Here is a 17,216-nt window from a genome sequence, read left to right on the forward strand (position 1 = left end):
ATTCTGTTCTAATGTACCTATTGTCATCAGGCATCTGTATTCTACCCTCATTTTGCTGGTACCTAACCTTGCTCAGGCTTACATATGCTAAGTCTCACTGTGGCCTCATATGAAGCTATCATCCTCACTTCCAACTATGAGATTTCTTGATACTTTAGTGATAAAAGCAAAGAGCAAAATTTCCAGCTTTAGGATTTTATAGGGAGTATGGCTCAGGGTATGGAATCCCTGAAAAATCAAGAGTTTCTGCAGAATGCTTTTTTAATCATCATAATTCCTAGTAATGGGCCATAACTTTCTGATTTGATTAGAGTCAGATCTTTAACACAGAAAACTATATCTTGTAGGAATGCAACTTCCAGACATCATTGAGTTGGTGAAGAAAGAATACCAATTTAACTTTGTTCCCTGTCATAACTGAATTATTTGTGTAGTCTCTGATAGGGAGAAGGGGGCATGGGATTTAAAATCAGACTTAAATCTAAGACCGAGAGTCAATTGGGTATTCTGACTGATTCTTGTGCCTTATTTATTTTTATCCTAACATGTTGATTATGGTTGTTAATGAAATTCTTGCAATGCTTCAATATATGTGTACATTGTACAGTGACTAAGTTTAGTCCCCCTTTATATATACCCTACCCCCACTTTCTTAATCTCTAGCTATCACTATTTTATATTGAAGATGACTTTAAAAAAACCTTCACATATGAAAGAGAAATGTGGTACTTGCCTTTCTGAATCTGTCATATTTCACTTAGCATGGTGTGTTCCAGTTCCATCCATCTTGGTGAGATTGACAGGATTTCAGTCTTCTTTATGGCTGAACACTATTCAGTTGAAACTTAATCTAAAAAACTGGCTGCTTCCGTTCTATGTATTTTCTCTTGTTATTTTTTTCTACTTTTATAGTCCTAAAACTTTTTTGTGAAAGAGCGCGCGCGTGTGTGTGTGTGTGTGTGTGTGTGTGTGTGTGTGTGTGTGTGTGTCTGTGTGTCTGTGTGTCTCTGTGTGTGTGTCTGTGTGTCTGTGTGTGTATGTAGGGGGTGTCTAATCTGTCTCAATTATGCCACCAAGGAAAAAATAACAAGGAAGGTTTTTATTGGTTTCTTATTGTGCTGGCTAGTTTTATGTCAGCTTGACACAAGCTAGAGTCATCTGACACAAGGGACTATCAGCTGATATAATCCCTCCATAGGGCACTTTCCTAATTAGTGGTTGATGGGAGAGGGCCCAACCCATTGTAGGTGGTGCCACCCCTGGGCTAGTGATCCTAGGTGCTATAAGAAGAAAGCAGGCGGAGCAAGCCTGTAAGCAGCAGTCCTTCATGACCTCTGCATTAGCCCCTGCCTCCAGGTTCCTGCCTCCGGGTTCCTGTCCAGTTTGAGTTCTCGCCTTAGCTTCTCTTAATGGACTGTGACTTGGGATATGTAAGCCAATAAACCCTTTCCTCTCCCAATTTGCTTTGGCCATGGTCTTTCATCAGCAATAGAAACTCTTAAGACACTTGTTTATCCTCTTATTTAAGAAAGGACATTTAGGTCATTCTACTTTCCAGTTACTGTGAATAATGCAGCAATAAACATATTTCATTGACATGCTGATTATATTTCTTTCAGATACCAGACATGTATTTAGAAGTGAGATAGCTGAATCGTATAATTGAATTAATCTACATCCCTACCAACAGTGTCTGAGAGTTCTTTTTTCTTTAAATCCTTTGTGTGCATGTGTGACTATCCTGTTAACTGGTTGAAATGATTGCCACATTGTAGTTTTATTGGCATTTTCCTGTGTCAAATGATATTGAGCAATTTTCTTTTTTATGTTTGGTCATCTAGTTGCTTGATCATTCTGACTCCTACACAGATTGGGATGGAATGAATTGCTGAGACTTAGTACTAATGACTTGGATTACAAATAAGCTGCTCCTTTAATTTACCAGTTCATTAAGAAATGTAGATCTCTGCTTCCATTTTTGATGGTACAGGAATTTCTTGATTTCTAAGATCTGAATCTAGAAACCATAGTTAGGTGTAGAGGCTTATACCCATAATCCCAGCATTCTAGAGACTGATACAAGAAAAATCACAAGTTTGATGCTAGACTGGACTATATTGCAGGAGTCTATGTTAAGACAAAAAAAGGAGAGAGCCTAAGATACAACAATTTTTATATTTTAAAGACTTTCTTTCAAATTAAGCTTAATATGTTTTCCCTCCACTTGAAGCTATGAATGTCAGTAAAACTTACAGCTTTTTGTCCCCATCTATATATGTGCATGTATATTTACATATTTATTTTAATTGTAAAGCTACACATAGCGTATTGGGCTTCCTTCTTTCCTCCAGTAGGCATTCGCTAATAGATTGGGTTTTTATTTCACTGTGCTTTATCTCCAGCAGTAATACTGCTATTTAACACCGAGCTTTGCAGTACGTTTTGTGACCATTACTACTTGATGAGTAGGAGGAAATGAGTGGATGTTGTGATGCCTATGAAGTATAAAGAACTATGAGTGAGTTGTGATGATAGAAGTTTATAAAACTGAGATAATATTTTAAATTTCCAACTGAGCATTACAGCACAATTATAGTTAAAGACGTCTGTGCTTCTTGGGTGAAATCATAATTCCATGTGCTCAGTATGTTAAGCAGGTTTTCATTACCACAGTGAAATATCTGAAAGAGTCAGTTTCGTAAAGGGAAGAGACTTGTTTGCAGGCTTGGTGTTGTTCTGGCTTAGTTAGAGCAGAAGCCCTCCCAGCATCGTGAGAGACATGTGTGGGAGAGCTTACAGGCCAGACAGATAGTCAGGGAGAGAGGGAGGGGCCCTTGGGGACACTCAGAGAACACGCAAGCCCTAGAAAGTCTTTTAACTTAGTAACTATAAAAGACTATTGTAGCTATACAATATTCCAGATGGAATTGCCTATGACAACTTTCCTCTACAAAGGTAACAGAGGATGATGTTCCCTTTGGCAGTAGGCATATGAAAACTGGAATGATACAGAGATTCCCATGGCCTCTGCACAAGGGTAACATCAAAATTTATGAAGCATTGCATACTTCAAAAAAAAAAAAAAAGAAAGAAAAAAACATGTTCACACAACCTAAAATCTTAGTACTTGTTCCTTTAAAAGAAGGAATTTGTTAATCCTTGATTATTTAAGACATTTTTTTTAAGATTTGTGTCAAGTTTTTCCTCTAATCTTTTCCCACTCACTCAGAGTGGAATATTAAGAGGGCTGTGAAATGATAAAGAATGAGGATACAATGGTACTATTCAAATACCAATATCATGTCTACTGAATTGCAGTCTTTGAACTTTTTTTTTCTTTTTTGGGGGGTGGGGTAGGGTGGGGGAACAGTGTAGCTGGTTGGCCTGTGGGGAAAAGTTGTATATCTTTTCGTCAGAAAAGATTTTCTATAGGGATCAATCGTGGATCATAGAAACTTAATTTTTAAATTTCATAGTCTTAGTTGAAAATAAAAGATAAGATAAATCATCATACACCTGAGTATCAATATTTCTGAAGAATTTGGCTCCCTTATAGTTTTGTGTAATCCATTGAAACAGTACAAATAAGTGGACCTCCAATGTTGCTTGTTTTCACAGGTCTATCATGACAGATCTATACTACCTCAGTCAAACAGATGGAGCAGGTGATTGGCGGGAAAAAGAGGCCAAAGATCTGACAGAGCTTGTCCAGCGGAGAATAACGTATCTCCAGGTAAGAAGGTTAGGTTAAAAAAAAAAAAACCATAATAACATAAAAAGTGAATGTGGTGATGTATTGTGTCTCCCAATAAAGTAAAACTTGCCTGGAGATCAGAAGAAAAAGCCAGCCATTTTAAGTAAACACAAAAGTCATGCAATGTTGGCACACGCCTTTAATCCTATCACTTGGGATGCAAGGATCTGTCTGGACCTAAGTGAGTTCAAGGCCACACTGGGCACAGAGCCAGGCATGGTGGCACACGCCTTAAATTCCAACACTAGTTAACCATGGAGGTCTGGAGGTCTGTACAGACAGACAGAAAGCGACAGAGCTGGGCAGGAGGAGGAAGTGATGTAGCTGGACACAGAGAGCAAATCAGAAGGCAGAACAGCAAGGCATATAGGCGTGGGTAGACAGGAAGTAACTAACTATTTTTGAAGCTGTGAAGTTGGTGAGGTGAGGTTAGCACGTGGCTGTTCCTATTCCTCTGATCTCTCAGGTTTTCACCCCTATATCTGGCTCTGATGTTTTTTTTTAATCTATAAGACCATTTAGAAATTCATCTACAAGTGAAAATTAAAGTTTGCTTTTTAAAAGTCTTTCAAGTGCTTTTTAAAAAATTAACTATTTATTTTACATATTTATTCAGAGAGACAGTATTTTATGCCTCAGGAATGTAACAGTGGCTAAAACATGGTCCCTGCCTAGCCTAAAAAGAGTTACTTGTTCACATATACACAAACTATACTATTAAGAGCATACTGTATTTTATTGGAAATGCTTATTGGCATTTAGAAGGAGACATTAGGGATAGTTTATGAAGGATATATTATCTGAACCTAACTGTGAAGATGGTCAAGTCTGATTTCTACATCCAGAAATGGAGACAAAGGATATGCTAGCTGAAGAGTTTGTTGTGAGCAGTGGACCATAGCAGGGAAAAAGTAATACAGGATTCCAAATGAGACCTGAACTCTTTAGTTTGTCTGGAGTATTAGGTTGTGTGAAAAAGAGGGATGCGAAGTGTGCTGCAGAGAATTGAGAGCTGGATTATAGAGGGCGAACTCTATGGTATATGAACATTAAATGATTACCGCAAGATATTTATTTTATAGATGTCATTTTGACAAGAAATAAATACTGATCAGCCTTTTAAGGACCTTTTACGTCTTCTTTTTTGTGTGTTCTTTTTAAGTTCTTACTTATGTGCATACATATAACCTTTGATGTTTGTAAGGAAGATCTTTTGAATTTTATTTTATTATTAATATTCATTAGACACTTCCTGGTTTTGCTTTTACAACATCCTAGTTTTGTTTGTTTGTCCCCTGAGTGCTAGGAATTGAACCCAGGGCCCTGGGCGTGGTGCACTAGTGACAACCTAGTTTTAAAAGAGCTTTATACATAAAAGGTACAAAGAATGATAGAATCTAAACGTAGTAGTGTGGTTGAGCTGTCTTAGTATTTAAAGAGACTGGAATCAGCCAGAGCACTTAGGACAAAGATCGTCATGCAGGCAGGAAGAACTGAGAGCTGTTGAGTTTGCCTTGGAAGGAGAGACAGGAGAGTGGGAAAAAATAGAATCAGTGGACCTTTCTAAGTGATTGAAAGAGCCTAAATGTTGGGGGATGGAAGCATCTTTAACTGGCAATAAAAAATAAGAAAGAAAATTCTTTTGAGGAAAAAATAGTGAAATAATAGAGGTATTTAAAAACGAGTAAGAAGTGTTTCAAGTTGAAATAACCACAAAATGTCCTCCACTCAATCCTTTTTCAATTCTATGCTAGCATAGTTTCCATGTGCAAGAACTGTTTTTCCTTTACCTTAGAAGCAAAAGGGCAGTCCTTGACATGCTTCGTATATTTTAAGGCATCTGTTTTCATACAGGTAAATGGGGGTGATCAGTGTTTAGGGGTCATTAAAATCCAACTTGATGTTGGCATGTTCTCTTGGTCTCATACTCCCATGACCATTCATTAGAGGAGTCTGCAGAATGAGAACCACTTTACCTCCTACAGGGAAGAGGTAATTATCTCCTATCAACTAGGTCCTCATTCAGTGAACTGTGAACAGCTGGTGGTACAGAACCATCATCTCGTTTATTAATAAAATGGAAATAACAATGGTTTGTAAGCTTCCACATACTCATTAAACTTTGAGCCATTGTATTTAAACTATGATCTGGTCACAGTGCCTCACACTGTAACAAGTACCTGCCATCTGCTTTACTTTCTGTTTCTCTTTTAAAATTGACTCCTTGGGTCACATTGTATGGATCAGTATTTCGTTACTTTTAATTATGAGTCACATTACACTTGTGGATACACCATTTACTTATTTATTTGCCATTTGAGGGACATTTAGTTACTTCCAGTTTGAGGCTATTATGAATAAACTCTTGGACATCTGTATACAGATGTTTATGTGGACTTCTGCTTTCATTCTTTTTACCTGAGAGTAGAATGTATGTTTAATTTCTTGGTTTTTGTTGTTGCTGTTGTTTTGTTAGTTTGTTGTTTTTTGTTTTGTTCTTCAGATTGAGAAAACTTTATCAGGTTTTCACTCATTCTTCCCTTTGCCATGCATCCCAAACTGACAATCACAGAAGTGGACGCATTCATAAAATTACTCCATTTGCTTTCCATAATAATTCAGATGCTCATGGATTTGATATTTTTCCAATTAATAGATAAAGAAAATATCATATAGTCATAGTTTACCATCTTTTATCCTATCCTATGTGTGCATATGTGTGTGTGCGCGCGCGCACATGTTTGTGTTGGTGCATGTGTTTAGCAGTGCACATGCACTTGGGACAGGCAGGGGACAACATCAGGTGTCACTTCTCAGGTGCTTACCACCATTTTGTTTTGTTTTGAGATGCACCACCATGCCCAGATTTTTTTCACATGAGTGCCAAAGGTCAGACTCAGGTCCACGTGCTAGTGAGGCAAGCCAACTGAGCTGTCTTCCCAACTCCCTTATTCCTTCTTTAATGGAGGACCTGTTCAAATCTTTTGGTTAACTTTTAGTTGGGATATTTGTTTTCTTATGATTGAGTTATTGAGGCTCTTTATTCTAGATTGAGTTTATTAGGAATCCTGGAAATCTTTTCTTCCAATCTGTAACATACCTATTTCTTTCTTTCTTTTTTTTTAAGATTTAAAATTTTTTCTGTGTAGGTGTTTGCCTGCATTGTATGTGTATGCACCATGTGCATGCCTAGTGCCTGCAGTCCAGAAAGGGGTGTCAGATCACCAAGCAAGCCAGTTACAGGCAGTTGTCAGTTGCCATGTGGGTGTTGGGAACTGTACCTGGGTCCTCTGGAAGAGCAGCTAGTGCTCTTAACCATCTCTCTAGCATCCATTTATTTTCTTATCACTGTCTTTTGAAAAGCAAAGGTTTGTAAGCTAATGAAATCCTATTGTATTTTATAGTTTGCACTTAGGAAACTTTCGCTAAAGGTAAGGTGGCTAGATTTTTTTTTTCATGTTTTCTTCTAGGAGATTTATTCATTTGCCTATTTTTTATTTATTTTGCTGGCACTAGGGATTGAATTCAGGGCTTTGTATATGCCAGGCAAGCACTCTCAAATGGAACCATTGCCTCTCCAGTTCTAGTTTTATAATTGAGCTAGTACATTTAGGTCTGTGATCCTTTTGGAGTTATGATATGAAGCAATAATTCAGATTCATTTTCTTGCTTATTTGAGCCATTGTTGAAAGTCTTGCCTTTTCCCATTACTGTATGGCTTTTGTTAAAACCCAGGTAGAATAGCCATGTCTCTTCTGTCATTACCACACCATCATGGTTACAGTATCTTTTCAGTAAGTATTAAACTTGGATAGTCTGGTTTCTCCAACTTTGTTCTTCTTTTCAAAGTATTGTTATAAATCCTTTGCATTTTTGTTTATATTTTACTATAAGCATATCTTAGTATTGAAAGTATGTAAAAATACAGTTGAATTTTATATATTGATATTATATTTTGCAGTTTTGCCAAAACTGCTTATTAGATCAGGAAAATTTTTTGCAGATTTTATCAGACTTTCTACATATGTTACTCTGTCATTTGCTTTGTTTCTTCATTTTTAATCTTGGTGACATTTGCCAATAATCACTTTATAATTCTTAATTTTGAGTAGTATATTTATACTTTAGGCAAGATTTACAGTAAACTGTAAATTTAGTTCCTTCATTCAAAGTTCTTGCCAAAGTGATTTCACAGTTTAGGCATTTTTGACAAGAATGTAAATATTTCTTGAAATACTTGCTGGGACTGAAGGAACTTTTCTGAATTTGTGACACTATGCTATCCATAGCTTACTATGTGCTGTCATTTTGTTTATTTTTTATATGCTCTCACCATCTTCATTGTCACTAATAAAGGGCTTTATGTAATTTATTCTAAGCTACAGAATTGCATATGAGACCCTTAACATCTGGATCCTAGAAGCGGAATAACTGGTAGTATGGCAGTTGTTACTCCCTACCCACTTCCTCTTTTTTAACATTACACCTAGAAGTATCTTATTCTTTTAACTTACTTGAATGTGAGTTGAACTGCAATTAGAATTCTTCCATTTTTGCTGTATTTGTTCAACATCTTATTGTAAAAGTGATGCTGCAATTCCAAAATCAAGTAAGCCATAAATACGGTTTAGTGATAAATCATAAAACCGTACTATCACATGTCCTTGTGATCACTCAAAGCAGAATGATTGCACTGCAATACGGAAAAGATTTTAACTTAAATTAACATTTGAACCAAAACCCTTAAAGAGATGGCAGAAACATTCATTGTGAATCCGTACAATGTGACTGCTTACTAAAATAGAAAATGCAAATAGAAAGTGAGTTTTATCATACCCAGAAGCAGGAAAATCTCAATTTAAGTGATGAATGATAATCAGTAGACACCACACAGAGGCTGCCCAGGTGCTGGAATGTCTGACAGAGGTTTTACACCAGCCGTAATACTACCAACTCCAGTGGCGACCAGAGCCTTCAAACAAGTGAGAAAAGAGACAGCTCCAGCAGAGAAATCGATGTAGAAGGAAGAACGAACTGGAAATTTAAGAGAGGAAAGCACAGTGACTTCAGTGGGCTCCGTGTTGCAGCAGTTACAAAGGAAAGAACTGGGCGCTGGGGGTAATGCAGGAGAGAGAGAAGACTGAAGGGAAGGGGATTGACTCCTAAGGACATTTGGAATGGGAACAAGACATCCTTATATCTTCATCCTTTAAATCCCATTAGAGGAACTAATTTCTAACCAGTCCTATTCAATATCAATAATAAAATATCTCATCTACAACTTACTACTCTGCTAAAGAGAATGAGACGTCACAGAGAAGAAAATCTTTACAAGTCAGTATCAAACCAAGGTCCTGTGTGTAGTATGTATTGCAGTAGTAAGGAACAGTCTCCTTGGAAAACAGGCACCAGTTTTCAAAGGACAACTTGATGTGAGGTCTATAGATGAGAAGGAAGCCCAGGAAGTGGCTGTTGAGCAGCTGTTAAGGAGATGCAACTTAAAGACATGAAGAGAAAACACCTGTCAGGATGGATAAAGGGGAAAACAAACTACCGAGTGTGTGAAGTAACCAGCTCTCATACATTGCTTATGGGAATGTAAAATAGTGCAACTATCATAGGAAACAGTTTGGCAGTTTCCTATACTAGTTATATATACCTCTACCATATCTTCTAGTATCACATTCCTTGGTTTTGTTTTTTATAGAAAAATTAATACCCGTGTCCACACAGAAACTTACAAATTCATGCTCATAATAACTTAATTTTTAATAGGCTCAAACAAAACAACCCAAATGTCACTCACCCAGTGGGTAAGTAAACTATGGTACAGTGGGAGCAACACAATAGAATATTACTCAGTAGCAAAATGAAATGAATCAATTCAGATTGAATGGGTCTCAAAAGCGTCTGATTGAATGATGAAAAGCCATTCTCAAAGGTTAGATGATACTGTTGTTACTTTTACAGTGCTTTCAGAATGGTGAAAGTCTAGGGACTAGTCAGTGCTTCCCAGGGATTAATGTTTGCGGAATGTGACTCTGATGGATTAACGGTCTGGAGAGGTGGCATTCGGTTAGGAGTAGCCACTGCTCTGACAAAGGACCTGGAGTCAGTTCCCAGCACCCACAGGGCAGCTCAACCCCTGTCACTTCAGTTCAAGGGGATCTCTTCTGGCCTTTGCAGGCACCAGGCATGCACATGGTACACATGCATACATGGCAGACACACACTCATAAAATGAAAATAAATCTTCAAAGAGGTAGCACTAGGGTTTTGTTTTGATGGAACAGTTAGTAAGTATCCTGATTCTGGTAATAGTTACACAAGTCAGTACATAATAGAATATCTGAGTACATGTGAAAACTGAAAATATGGGACTAATGAGATGTCTCAGATGGTAAAGGAAGCTGCCACCAGACCTGACTATCTGAGTTCAGTAAGTGGGGCCCACAGAGTGGAAGGAGAGAGCTGACTGCCATAGATTGTCCTCTGACCTCCATATGTGCGTTGTGACACATGCTCCCCCCTTAAATAATAAATAAGTAAATAAATAAGGTTTTAAAGACGTTAAAATATATATATACATAGCCTGCAATTTAGTTAATAGTATTATGTCTATTTTCTAGTTTTGAAAATTTACTGTTGTTGAATAATAGGTTCTCCTTGGGGGAAAATTTGTAGAAGGTACACAGTAACTTTTTATAATTTATTGTGGGTTAAATTGTTTAAACACTCCATGTTTTGAAGAGTAAAGAGAGCAAAATGAGGGCCTGGAGGGATGGTTCAGTGGGTAAGGGCACTGGCTGCTACTCTTCCAAAGGATCCAGGTTCAGTTCCCAGCACCCACATAGCAGTTCACAATGGTCTATACCTCCAGTTCTCATGCACCCTTCTGGCCTCCACAGACACTGCACACACATGGTGCATAGACAAAACTAAATAAATATTCTTATATCTAAAAAAGAATGTGAAATGAATTAGAGTAGTATTAATCAGGTGAAGATAGTTTGAGAAAGTGCTCTGAAGTGCTTCACCCCCTTTAAAAAAACAAAACAAAACAAAACAAAACAAAACAAAACAATACTTGGGGGTTCCAGAGAAATTTATTCTCAAGTAGCAATGGATTCTCAGTCTGTGTGGAACTGCATGAAGACATGAAGTAGAGGTAGTCAGATCTGACATCTGGTTTATTTTATTATTGATGGTTTGATTTTCAAAATAGTGAGTAAGTAGGTGGTATAATGCCAGTACTACCCAGAAGAATGGCACATTGTGGAGCAGAAACACTAGTAAAACAGTAACTTATTCCCATTTATTTAAAGCAAAACACAGGGACCTAGAGGGATCGCTCAGTCACTAACGCGCCTGCTATACAAGCACGAGGTCATGGCTTGACTCTAGAACTCGCCAAGAAAAGCCTAAGTGTCACCGTGGTGCGTACAGAAAGAGGCGATTTCACAGGCTCCCCTTCAGTCCAGTTCAGTCCAGCCCACCTTGATGGGCTCCAGGCCACCGAGAGACCAGGTTTCCTTCTGGCTGCTCTATGTACCAACACACACAAACATGCATACACCCAGACATACAAGCGGGGGGGGGGGGAGAATAATGCTGCATCAGTCTTTGCACAGGGAGGAGGTAGCAGACAGTTTCCTTGTGCTCTTCGTCTTTTTTGTCCTACCTGCGGTAGGGCTAACTAATGGGCTAGCTTCACTCCTCTACCCCTCCACCCTTTTCCTTTCTCCTTTTTCTGCCTCCCCCAACACCCCAGTGCCTGCCACGTCATTCTTGTAGTCTTGATTTTGAGGTAAGAAAGTCTAATGAAGCACCCTAAGTGAAAAGATAGAGGATCTTCCTGAAGTTCTAGCTTAGTTTCTAAGCATGCTGTTTTTATCTTCACCACGTTAGCCGAGAATCAGATTGTAAACTTAAAGAGAAGTTAAGGTAGCCGGGCGGTGGTGGCGCACGCCTTTAATCCCAGCACTCGGGAGGCAGAGGCAGGCGGATCTCTGTGAGTTCGAGGCCAGCCTGGGCTACCAAGTGAGCTCCAGGAAAGGCGCAAAGCTACACAGAGAAACCCTGTCTCGAAAAACCAAAAAAAAAAAAAAAAAAAAAAAAAGAGAAGTTAAGGTACTTAAAGAATCAACTTGTGCATTTTTATAAAAGATCAGCAGGAGCTGATAGAATGTTCCTTCTCTGTCTCTGGAAGGAGTTTTGCTTGCATCATATACTAGAATGGGATATTAGGCTGGATTTGTCCGACTAACTCTAGCCTTTTCTTGTGGCCCTTAAGGTGGTAGGAAATAAGACTGTCCTGGTGTACAGGCCTCCTGAGTGGGAGGCAGAGCCTTTGTAGAGGTGCTTGGAATAGCTAGAGATGGTGGAACTCTCTCCTAGATCCACAGTGAAAGAAATGTTTCTCCTTTGTTTCTGGTAGATCTGTAGGATTTCACTTTTTTAAAATCGGTTTAAAATATTCTATAGAGATATGTAGACAAAGAGCGAAGTCTTTAAAATTATATTTAAAATAAGCCGTTTGCTGCTCTACTTAACAAGCGTAAGCTCTTTTATACTGGACAGTAACTGTCTTTGCTGTGGTGGGCTAGTCTACCCGTCTGTGAACTGTGTGTGTTGGTAGCTTTTCTCCATCAAGTTTCCACACGGAAACTTTATAGAAGGCCCACAGGGAAGGGGTTTCCTGAAGCACTTGGTGGCAGGCTTGGGCCTGAGCCACTGCAGTGCACTTACTACTTGCAACAAATTGCTCTTCGCTGCACGGGCGGAAGGGACACCTCCAGACCATCTTAACTTCGCCGGGGAAATATTCTTTCCAGTCTTGGCTTTTAAAAATGAGAATACTCTTTAACTTTTGCTTTCATGGTTATTAACTATGTCCAGAGTTTTCATTTTAATTACCAACATGCAGTACTTCAGTTCTCTTAGTTGCTTCATTACCTTTTCTGCATTGGTTTTGAAAATGATTTTAGAGAAATGAAATCAGATTGTTTCCAATACAGTGAAGTGCTTTTACTACAGTATTAATGAATCTTTTCTTCATTACCAACACAAAACTAGATATTCCAAATCTTTTTAATCAAACAAATTAAAAAACTGTTTATAGTCTTGTGATTAGAGAATACAAAGAGCACAATAAAATTTAACTTACCTGCTTTCTTTTTACCAAGCTTTCTTCATTAGAAAGAGGAGCTATCTGTGGCTTAACACCTCCCAATGGCAGGAAAGTTCTTAAGAGGGAGGTGAAAGATTCCCCTGGGATTCTGATTCTTAATTATTAGCGGCTAAGAGTAGCCAGCTAGGTGAGCCTGTATTTCTTGCTACTTCTTGAATTGAAGACATCTTGGGGTAAAGTAGATTGAGAACCTGAAATTCATAATTCATAGGCCTTGCCATCTATGGATTTAGTTTTGTGAGTGAACATCTCTTTTATCTTTCAGATTTAGTTGAGCTAATGGTTACTGAGTGTTTCCTCCTTAAGATGTGTGGGGATGTTATGTCTCGTTTATATTGACTGCATGTTTTTATTTGTTGCTTATTTAGCCATTTTTTAAAATAATTTTTGGTCAATTGCTAAAAAAATGTGCTAAAAAAGTGAGAAATTTCATTGTGAGTAGAATCTGTACTTCAAAGAGTTTTTATTTATGTATGTATGGGGGAAATCTTAAGTAGCAAAACTCAGTGATTTAGGTGAAATGTTAGCTCAGTGATAAAGAACATGCTTGACATGCACAGGGCTCTGGGCTTAGTCCCAGCATCTCCAAATTGCACTTGTACAGAGTCAAAGAGTATCCCCCAGATTATGTGAATAAATAAGAGTGTATTTAAATTAATTTGGGGTGTATACTATCTCATTTAGCCGCATAGTATCTCTCTAGTGAAAGATGGATTGACAAGGAGAGGTTAAGAAGTGAGATTATTTTGTCTCATTTTTAAATTACCAAATTGAAGCAAAACCATGCATTTGAATTCATAGCAAAGCTTTCACTGGGACAAAACACGTCTCTAAGCCTCTTCCTCCAAAGCTCTTTCATTAGGGTAATTGTCTGGAACTTTTATTTACGTTAATCTTGTCATTCTGAAATTTGGACAATTATCTTCATTGTAAAGAACTGACGCTTACATGTCTATTGATGAATCTTACTTTAAGAAAACCGAATACAGCTGGCCTTCTCGGCAAAGGCCTGGAACCCCAGAGTCCCAGCTACTGGGAAGCTGAAGCAGCAGGCCTATCTGGGAGGCCAGCCTGAGCAATTTAGTGAGCCTTTGTCTCAAAATAAAAAGTAAGTAGGAGGCAATGACAGGAGGATGCCACCAGCTCTCCTGGTCTACTTAGTAAATTCGGAGCCAGCCAGGGCTAATAGTGAGATTCTGTCTTCAAACCAACAACAGCAACAACAAAAAACCCCAAACAACAGCAAAACCGCAAGAAAGAAAAACCATAAACTAAATAGATGAAAAATAAAAAGAAGGCTGAGAATACAAGTAGTAGAGTGCTTTCCTAGCTTCAAGAGATCCTAGGTTCACTCTCCCAATACCTTACACACACACACACACACACACACACACACACACACACACACACACACACTCTCACTCACTCACTCACTCAAGTGAACAGAGTACAAGGATGTTTGTGTGTGTATATATATGTATGCACATATATGTGGAAATGGCATGATTTATAGCTCATTTTAATTTTGTTTTCACAGTAATTCTATAGCATTGAATAATTTTAAGTGTGTTTCCTATATAGTTTCTATCAGGATGAATTCGTACCAATCTGATTTGTAACTTGTTTTTAAAAGCAAAACTTCCTTTCCATTTACTTTTGTATTTCATAAATATAGTAACCCATATCTTTAAAGCCTTAACATATTAATAATTGTATTTTTATTCAGAATCCTTTTAGTCCAGCTGAAAATGAGTTTTAGTTTTCTAATTCTTCACTTAAAATATCAGGATATTCAAATTGTTTATTACTAAGTTGTATGTATGTTTTCTTATTCTGTTAGATACCTCATTGTTGTAGAGTATTATTTTAAGGTATGTTACTTTTGTTTATGTTACATTTGTTTAACTCTGTGAAGCTGTGTTACTGTGCCTGTCTAAAACACCTGATGGTCTACTAGAGAACTGAACGGCCAATAGCGAGGCAGGAGAAAAGATGGGCAGGGCTGGCAGGCAGAGTATATAGAGGGAGAAATCTGGGAGGAGAAGATGAAGGAACAAGAGAAGAAGGAGAAGAACATCAGAGTCCAGCCACCCAGCCACCCACGGAGTAGGAGTAAGAGTAAGATTTACAGAAGTAAGAGAACGGGAAAGGTTAAGAAAAGCTGGGAACAAACAGACCAAGCTAGGCCGGGCATTTATAAGTAAGAATAAGCCTCCGTGTGTGATTTATTTGGGAGCTGGGTGGTGGACCCCCTAAAAGAGCCAAAAAACAAATAAAACACCTCGCCCAAGGTTCATTGCATATATTAAATGCTTAGTATCTGTAAAATAAGTTTTTTTTTTTTTTTTTTTTTTTTTTTTTTGTAAAATAAGTTTTGATTGGTTGATTTGTGACACTGAAGACAGAATGCTGACATGAAGGAGACTTTCTCCTGTGGGCCTTACTGGGACACTCTCAGTTTGTGTCCCCTCATCTTTTACTCACACATAAAATATTTTCTTGTGAGCTTACTTCTGCTGGATACACCATAATCTTCTGTATGAGTTGTAGCAGGTGAAGGAAATTTTATAAAAGGAAAGGAATGATTGATAAGAATCACAATATAGAGCATACCTGTGGTCTTACATAGTTGGTAGTGATTTGTGTAGAAGAGATGCTTTGAGTACACCAAATGCAATTGCAGAACATGTTTTATCATCAGACAGAACCACATGATGAAGTGTTAGCATGTGGAACAGAGCTTCTTCAGTAACAAGGCCTGTCTCTGTCTTCTAGTCCTCAGTAGACACACCTTCAAGACGGTCACAGCCAGATACTAGAAAGCCAGGATCAGTGGGGACTGAGAAAGGCTACTTGGAGATTAATTTGAAAGTTACAGAGTATGAATTTTTACCCTTTTGTAGCTGTCTGTAAATCTATAAATAACACTGCTTGTTATTCTAACAACAGTGGGTGATAAACAGTTCTGATTAGCACGTTACTGTGAAGTTCTTTCCCATTCCAGTAAACCTTAGTTAGTCTCAGATTTGTCACTTGTTTTCAAAAGAATCAGTCCTTCTTTATTAGCTGAGAAATACCTACTTGATTTTTCTAGATCTTTATTCTGGTGAATCTGAGCTTGTGCTATAAGCACAAAGATCTTTTCTGTTTTTTTTTTTTTTTCTTTTCTTCTGCACCTTGTGGATCTTTTATGAATAACATCCTTTGAATTTTCCGTTCTTTTAAATATTGGTATTTTGGCAAACCCAAAAGTTGTGCAGTCGCTTTCCTTAGTTTCACTCACAGTCGTCATTTCAGCCACCACTCAGTTTCTCTTGCCATTCTCTGCCTTGGAGTTTTTCTTTCTTTCTGTTACCTGTAACATACATGAAAAAAAAAAAAGAGTGCATTTCTTCCAGTAAACCTAGCACACAGTTCTTGTTAGATGTAGATGGCACTGTTCTTTTAAGTAAAAGCTTCAGGGTCCACACTAACAGATGTATGATTGGCTAATTTTTTTTTCTCTCACATTTGTTCCTTAAGACCAAAAAAAAAAGACTTATGTAAAATGTAGTGATAGAAGAAACAGAGTGTGGTATCTAGGAACATTCTGTGCTATCTCTGGAATGCTCACTACATTTGAAATGCCTCAGAGAGTAATCAAAACATAGACGGGGCACATTTTCTTTTCTCTTGTTATTGATGTGATTTTTAGAGTTATTCAAGTTCTGGGTTTTTTTGTTGTTATTGTTGTTTTTTGAGACAGGGTTTCTCAGTGTAGCTTTTGCACCTTTCCTGGAAATCACTCTTTAGCCCAGGCTAGCCTCGAACTCACAGAGATCCACCTGCCTCTGCTTTGAGTGCTGGGATTAAAGGTGTTTGCCACCACCGTCCAGCTCCAAGTTCTGTATTTTTTTTTAAGATTTGTTTATTATTTATACAGTGTTCTGCCTGCAGGCCAGAAGAGGGCACCAGATTTCATTGTAGATGATTGTGAGCCACCATGTGGTTGCTGGGAATTGAACTCAGGACCTCTGGAAGAGCAGCCAGTGCTCTTAACCTTGGGGCCACATCTCCAGCCCCCTCAAGTTCTATGTTTTTAATGAGTCATTTAAAAAATTCTGGCAAATAACGTTTATCTACTCCCCTGAGAAATTGTTGAGTCAGCAATAATGCTTCAAACCACTTTGAAAGTATCCTTCCCAGGATCCTTGTAGCTAAAGTACATGCTACTGAGCAGCCTGCTTCCTCTTGCAGTGTACTCAGTAACCTGCTTTCTTCCCCCCACCGTGT

The 17,216-nt window shown here is 38.1% G+C and overlaps 1 protein-coding gene and 1 pseudogene across 8 annotated transcripts in view; both read left to right on the forward strand.

Annotated features, from left to right (window-relative positions):
- The window catches only part of Fut8 (fucosyltransferase 8), a 227,073-nt gene that overhangs the window by 158,772 nt on the left and 51,085 nt on the right, over positions 1 to 17,216 (forward strand). For all 8 annotated transcript variants that reach the window (XM_015991973.3, XM_076550917.1, XM_006973134.4 and 5 more), the window contains one exon: positions 3,619 to 3,733. In XM_015991973.3, the coding sequence (XP_015847459.1) occupies positions 3,619 to 3,733 (115 nt within the window). The remainder of the gene's footprint in view (positions 1 to 3,618; positions 3,734 to 17,216) is intronic.
- LOC121822566 (U6 spliceosomal RNA) lies at positions 2,972 to 3,072 on the forward strand (annotated as a pseudogene).

The sequence above is a fragment of the Peromyscus maniculatus genome, chromosome 14 (assembly GCF_049852395.1).
Source record: "Peromyscus maniculatus bairdii isolate BWxNUB_F1_BW_parent chromosome 14, HU_Pman_BW_mat_3.1, whole genome shotgun sequence".
In the NCBI taxonomy this organism is placed as follows: Eukaryota; Metazoa; Chordata; class Mammalia; order Rodentia; family Cricetidae; genus Peromyscus; species Peromyscus maniculatus.